The sequence below is a fragment of the Rhinolophus hipposideros genome, assembly GCF_964194185.1.
Source record: "Rhinolophus hipposideros genome assembly, chromosome: 10".
NCBI classification, from domain to species: Eukaryota; Metazoa; Chordata; class Mammalia; order Chiroptera; family Rhinolophidae; genus Rhinolophus; species Rhinolophus hipposideros.
Genome location: NC_138056.1, coordinates 1,290,344 through 1,297,008, shown reverse-complemented (window position 1 = coordinate 1,297,008; position 6,665 = coordinate 1,290,344). Strand labels below are relative to the sequence as shown.

At 63.8% G+C, this 6,665-nt stretch overlaps 2 protein-coding genes across 14 annotated transcripts in view; one reads left to right on the top strand and one right to left on the bottom strand.

Moving 5' to 3' along the window:
• Positions 1–2,937: 2,937 nt before the first annotated feature.
• LSP1 (lymphocyte specific protein 1) overlaps positions 2,938–6,665 on the bottom strand; it is a 35,068-nt gene continuing 31,340 nt past the window's right edge. For 7 of the 13 annotated variants that reach the window (XM_081064118.1, XM_081064122.1, XM_081064123.1 and 4 more), the window contains one exon: positions 2,938–3,388. The gene's annotated coding sequence lies outside the window, so the exon portion shown is untranslated. Of the gene's footprint in view, positions 3,389–6,090; positions 6,192–6,665 lie in introns of all 13 variants that reach the window. The other 6 variants (XR_013994299.1, XR_013994300.1, XR_013994301.1 and 3 more) reach the window with 2 other exon arrangements.
• Positions 4,456–5,963, top strand: PRR33 (proline rich 33; the record flags this gene model as incomplete). Its single annotated transcript, XM_081064117.1, has 1 exon — positions 4,456–5,963. One exon carries the CDS (start codon positions 4,456–4,458, stop codon positions 5,815–5,817), a length of 1,362 nt encoding a protein of 453 aa, XP_080920243.1. The 3' UTR covers positions 5,818–5,963.

Sequence of the window (6,665 nt, the reverse complement as noted above, 5' to 3'; positions counted from 1 at the left end):
TGGGCTGGCACCCAGGACAGGGGGTTCCAGGAGACGCTGGCGAGGTCCCTGCTCTCTGGAGGTTTAGAATCAGGGGCTTCAGGATGACCCCTAGCAAGAGAGTCACACTCCAGCCCCAGCTCCAACCGCTCCACGCCAACTCTGGGTTCTCAGAGGCTTTTGGAAGACTTTCGTGGGCACCTCATTCAGTCCCTATAAGTTGGAGATAAGGCCAGAGGGTCCCTAGACAGGGAGAGATGTGCCCACAGTCACAGAGCAAGGGGGGGCAGATGGAGACCTTCTTCAGCTTGCCTCCCCCAGCGCCTGGCAGTCGGAAGCCCCTGAGACCGGAGCTGCTGGGGACGTCCAGGCCCTCCTGGTCAGAAGTCTGAATTCCTCCGGCCTGATGCCTTCTCCTTCACCTGTCCAGGTCTTTGATGGGCGAGGGTGTGGTGGTCATCCACAGCCCTGACCCTTGGCCAACTTGGGTCCACTTTCTGCCCAGTGGGATCAATGTGGAGCCCCTGAGTGGCTCCTGGGGCTGCCCTGCCTGTCTCCTCCTCCCTGGTGGGGGCCGACGTTCCTTCTCAGGCTGGGGCCTCTCACTCTGCTAACAGAGACCTGAGGACCCCCCATCCTGCTCCCCAAGCACACAGATGCAGGTACACACATGGGGACGACATATCAAGGAGCAGCTGGTCTCATCTGCAGGCTGTGCTGTAGCTTGGCCTGGGCAGCCCTGGGAAGCACCCACTCCACTCAGACAGCAAAGGCCTTGCGCCCAGGAGCTGCTGCCTGCATCCCGCCCCTGGCCCAGGGTGGTCTTAGGGACTGCATCTGCCGGTGGGCCTGCCACGGCCCCTGCAGTGGCCCTGCTCAGCCAGCAGAGGAGAGTGGCTACCCACTCAGCGGCCTTGATCTCTGGCAGGTGTTGTGCCATGAGCTGGCGGAGCCAGAGATAGGGCGTTGAGGTCAGAGAGACAGGGCAGGTTTTATTTTGGGTATCGGCTGCCTCCCCTCAGGGTGCCAGGCCCATGGACAGCAAGACAGCGCTCGCGGGCACTGCTGGATGGGCCACCGGCTGCCGAGGGCCTGCACAGGTAATCTGCACCCCATCCACCGGCCTGGCCAGGCTTGGGTGGGAGGAGGGGGCAGGGCAGGGGCCTTGGCTGGGGTCCGCAGGGGGACTGGAGACCTGGGGGGAGGCCGGGGATGGGGTGGCCCAGCCAGGTGTGCTGGGGGCTGGTCTCAACCCCAAGAAGAGTTTAGGGACTGTGTAGGGCCTGGGCCTGGGGACAGTGTGGGGTGGGCTTCCAAAGTCAGCAAGGCTGCAGACACAGGGAGGGGCAGCCCCCATGCGTCTTGGCCCCAGCTGTCCTTGCGGAGCGACCCCCAGAGTGGTGAAGGAGGGCAGGGGTCCCTCGGGGTCTGCCCCCCCCAGTGTGCATGGTTGGGGGTGGTAGGGCCCAAGGGACCTTGAACGTCTCTTGGGGGCCCTGAGCTGAACTGGGCCCCGCCTGGTGCCAGCTGGAGCTCCAGTCCACCCTGCCCCATGGGCTCCGGCTCTGCCAGGCTCCAGGTAGAAGCTGCTGACACAGCACTGTCCCCGCCCCACGCGGCTGCCGCCCCACACACCCTGGGTGCTTCTATGCGATCTGTAGGTCACGGTTCTTCTATCTCCTGTGTATGGGACTCTGGTTCCCAGAGCTGGGAAGCAGGGGCTGTCGAGTGGGGCCTCCCAGACAGGAGGACAGATAGTGAGGGGAGTAACCCAGCAAGGTACCCTTTGAGCAGTGGTCCCTCTGAGCCTCTCATTCTCTGTGGTGGGCAGCCACTGGCCCCCGGTCCTGATCACTGAGCAGTGGGCATTAGCGGTACTCAGAGAAGAGAGAGCATGGGTCCTCGTCCCTGAGGCTGGGCTCGATGTGGATGGTTCCTAGAGGGGCTGGCGGTCAGGGCAGGGCCTACACTGCCTCCATGACACCATCCACCCCACCTGCGTCTTGCCCCTTGGGTTGTCCACTCTGGTCCTGGCTAATTGCCTAGCTGTGGACCTTGAGACGGCCTCCATCTGCTGCCCTCAGCTGACGTCCTATCCAGCTTGAGAAGGGAGACAGCACTGTCCCCTGGATGCTGCCTCTGAGCTGGGCCAGAGTGAGAAAAGGTGGCTGTGACTTTTTTGAGTTTTAATACTTCTGAACTGCCATATTTACTCTGTCTTTTGGGAGGTTGGCCTCTACCTATCCATCCATCCATCCATCCATCCAACCATCCATCCATCCATCCATCATCCATCCATCATCTATCCATCATCTATCCATCCATCCATCCATCCATCCATCATCCATCCATCATCTATCCATCCATCCATCTATCCATCCATCATCCATCCATCCATCATCCATCCATCCATCCATCCATCCATCCATCCATCCATCCATCCATCTATCCATCATCTATCCATCCATCATCCATCCATCCATCATCCATCCATCCATCATCCATCAATCCATCATCCATCATCCATCCATCCATCCATCATCCATCCATCCATCCATCATCCATCCATCCATCCATCATCCATCTATCCATCCATCATCCATCCATCCATCCATCCATCATCCATCATCCATCCATCCATCATCCGCCCATCTGTCCGTCCCCCAAACCTTCACTGAGCACCTCTTGGGTGCTGGGATGCGGGATGACCCCAAGGCAGATCTTGTCCTCAGAATGCTCACTATTTTAGGTGCTGTGAAGTTTCTGTCAGGCCAGTCATGTGTGCCCCGACTTAGGCCACCACACACCTCAGCTCCCAGAAGCCATGGGACAGGACAGTGTCTGAATCCAGAAGCCACAGGTCTGGGTCCCACCACCCTATGGGGGGGATAGCCTTTGCAACTCAGCCAGTCCTGCTCCCGTGTCACTCCCCCAGTTAGTGAGCACTGAAGGGCCAGAGCATGGTCAGGATGAGCTTTATTGCACAACATGGAGGGGTCTGCAAGCGGGGGCAGGGAGGGACACAGGGCCTGAACATCCAGTGCAGGCATTGGTGGCTCTTGACTGGGAGGTCCCTCGGAAGGTGCCCTGTCTCTGCACAGGCTGTGCCTCCCTCCTGACCTCTTGACCTCTGTGGGGACAGTGCCTTTTGCCAAGCATCAGCGAGAGTCCCTTTCCCCCCTGGGCTGTGAGAGGCAGAGCCCAGGGGGTCAGGGAGCAGGAGGGGGGAGGGGTGGAGGGTCCACAGATAGAGGCTGCATCAGTGGCACGTGTTGGAGGGGCACGGGCTGCCAGGTGGGCAACGGGAAGCAGCTTCTTCAGCAGGGCTGGGGGTGGGCATGTGGCCGGACTCTCCCCTGGGAGCCTGGATTGGGAGTGTGGAGGGAGCCGCCAGTTTGCATCAGGAGAGCTGCAACACAGGTGGGAGGGGACTCAGGCCGCAGTCCCAGGAGGGCGGTCCTGCCTCTCGCAGCCTCCAGCCTCTCTCTGGTGGCCACCCTGGCCCTGCCCACACACCCCCTCCCACCACCTGGAGCCACCCACCTCCATCTTGGAGGCCAGCTTCCCCAGGCTGAGCTCTGGTGCCCTGGGCCCTGCTGGGGACTCAAGGCTGAGGGAATGCTGCCCATCACCTGTTTGTCTGCTAGCCTGGCAGCCCCCAGAGCGAGACCTGGAGTTCCTGGGGGCCTGGACCCCCCGAGGTGGGCAGCCCAAAATGAGCCCTGAGGCATACCCCTCTGGCGCCTCCCCAGGCCGACCCCTCCTACCTGGCAGAGCCCATGGCGCCCAGGCCTCCCTCCTCCCCCACTCCAGCGGCCTCTGGCTTGGCCCAGACAGCATTTGTCAACGTCCTTGCAAGCACGTGGCGCCCAGAAACCAGGGCGGGCGGCTTGGCCGGGATCACTCCAGCCAGGAGGTCTGCGGGAAGACCCCATTTAGCGTAGCTCAGCGAAATTGCTCCCACATCCAGGCCAATCTACCTCTGATGATGCAGCCTCAGCTCTCTGAGCCTCTGGCCGCCACCTCACCACTGGCTCACAGCGGACGCGCCTGTGGTCGGGCCGGCGACGGCACGGCGTCCCCTCACGCGTTTGCGGACGGGCGCTCTTCCTGCCCTCGTGGGTGCCTGGCCCAACACGTGCCCCCCACTTGGAGCTGGCCCGTGGGCCTCCTGGCCCCTGCGGTGCACACAGGCGGCACCTGGAGGAAGGCTCCAGCCCTCGTCCATCACCCACCAGTGACTCAGGCCTCTGTGGGCTCATTTCTAACCAGGGGTGACGGCACAGCCGCCCCACGGAATTGCTGCGGCCGACAGATGTGTCTGGAAAGCACCTGGCAGGTGCCCCGTGCTCAGGAAACAGGGCTGTGCTGGCCAGGCAGTAACTCCTCTGGGCCTTGGGTCCTCCGGCACAACAGGGGGACCACGTGCCCTCCCTGCCAGCTGACGGCTGTCCCTCCCCACCCCAGGGTGCAGCAATGCTTGTCTCCACTGCCTCGATGCCCCCTGAGGCGGCTGTCCCCTGTCCCCAGGGGCCGCCTGGGGCCCCACCAGCCCTGATGCCCAAGCCTGGGAAGGACAACGTGCGTCTGCAGAGACTACTGAGGAAGGAGGCCCGGAAGAAGATGGTGGGGTGCGGGCTCTCTGCCCCGCAGGGAGCTTTTCGCACCTCCCTGTCCCCTGTGAGTGAGGCCAGCCACGACCAGGAGACCACGGCCCCACGCCCCACCGAGTCCCAGCATGTAGTGGCCACCCTGGCCCGCGCCCCCCCCACGCCCGTCACCCACCATGTGGTATTACCCCTGCAGAAACCCTCCTTCTCCCTCAGCTTCACGCAGCGCAGGAGTCTGGCAGCTCACTTCCAGGCCCCGGGGCCCCAGCCCACAGCCCCAGCCCCGGAAGACGCCTGGCCCCACAGTGGCTTGGCCCAAGTCTCGGCCAGTGCAGTGGGGGGCACCCACGTCAGCGAGATGCACATCCAGCTGGTGTCGTCCCCACGGGCTGGGACCCCTGAACCCGCTCGGACAGCCCCAGATGGGGGACCTGGGGACCAGGACCAAGACACAGTCCCCTGCCCTCCTGGGACCCAGCCCTTGATCCCCGTTGCCCACATCCGCCCACTTCCCACCAGGGCCCCAGCTGCCAGGCCCTGGCCTGAGGTGCCCCCTGTGCCCAAGCCGCCCCCCAGCTTCCAGGCCTCGGGGCCCAGAGAGGTCAGCAGCCGGGTCGTGGTACCTGTAGTCCCCACCTACTGCTCGCCGGGACCCTCGCCTTACGGGCCAGCCCCTGCGGCCCCCGACGCTGAGCACCTGCAGGACCCCCCCACGGCTGTCTCTGCCGCCGAGGCCGAGCAGGTCTCCAGCCTCTGTGGGGCCTCAGCCTCCACCCCGCCGTCAGGCCCCCACCCCTGCCCTATCCCCAAAGTTGCGCCCAAGCCTCGTCTCAGTGGCTGGACGCGCCTCAAGAAGCAGCTGACGCAGGAGGCAGAGGAGCCCCCGTTCCTGGGCCCGGAACAGAAGCCCAAGCGCACTGAGCAGGAGGTGACAGCCCCTGCCCACTGGGTGCCCCGGCCACCCGCCTCCCGGGCATCAAGGCTGTGGGACGCGGTGCTGTACCGCGTGTCGGTGGCCGAGTCCCGCGGAGGCTCAGAGGGACCCAGGGATGAGGGGCGCGCCCTGGCTGGCCTCAGCCGCCTGCCCTTCCTGTGCCGGCCCCACTTCAACGCCCGAAAGCTGCAGGAAGTGGCCACGCGGCCACCCCCCACCATCCACTCTGTCCTGGAGCTGAGCCCCCAGCCCAAGAACTTCAACCGGACCGCGACAGGGTGGAGGCTCCAGTGAATGGCCAGCGGGCAGCCCCAGGGCCCAGAACTATGGAGTGGACAGAGGGGCTGAGGGTCCAGTTGGGAGCCACAGCCACTGAAGAGGGCTGCAGGGCCAGATGGACCTCGGAGGGGCCGGTAGGGGCTAAGGGAATCTGGGGGTACTGGGCGGTCAAGGGGGACAGGTCCGCTGGATGGAGCATGGAGGAACAGGGTCGGGGGGTGGGGTGAGGCTGGCAGCAGGTGGGGACAGAGAGGAGTCGGTTTCTGTGTGCAGAGCGTGGGGGCTTACAGTGTGAATGAAGCTCAATGAGAAATGCCCAAATCTGCTGTGAGGCACATGGCGAGACAGACTGACCTGGTGTGGAGGGCCTGCCCCAGTCTCCAGGAAGCCTGGCAGGGAAGGAGGGAGGCCAGGCTCAGACTCTGCACACTCTGGGCTGTGAACTGTGAGGCTGATGGGAGAGGGGCACGGAGCTCCTTGGGGAGGCCTCTGGACTCAGGAGGGGAAGCAGCGTGGAAAGGGGGCTGGCTGTCCCACCCTCCCCAGGCCACTAATAAAGTGTGTCACGCCATGGCAGTGTGTCACCTTCCTGACTACAGCAGATGAGAGGGATGGTGTTGGAAACTGGAGCGGCCCCACTGGGGCAGGAGGCTGACACCAAGGTTCGGGCCCCTTTCAGACACTCAGCACACCCCTGGGCGGGACCTGAGCTCCCAGGGCTTCAGCCCCTCGACTTCCTACGATGCCAGCCCTTCAGTGGCGGGGGACACTTCAACTGCCTTAAGGAGCCCAGTGCGGACCTTGTGGCCTCATCCCAGAAGGGAGGTTTGAGCTCCCCCCCTCGGAGAATGGCTGAGCGGGGT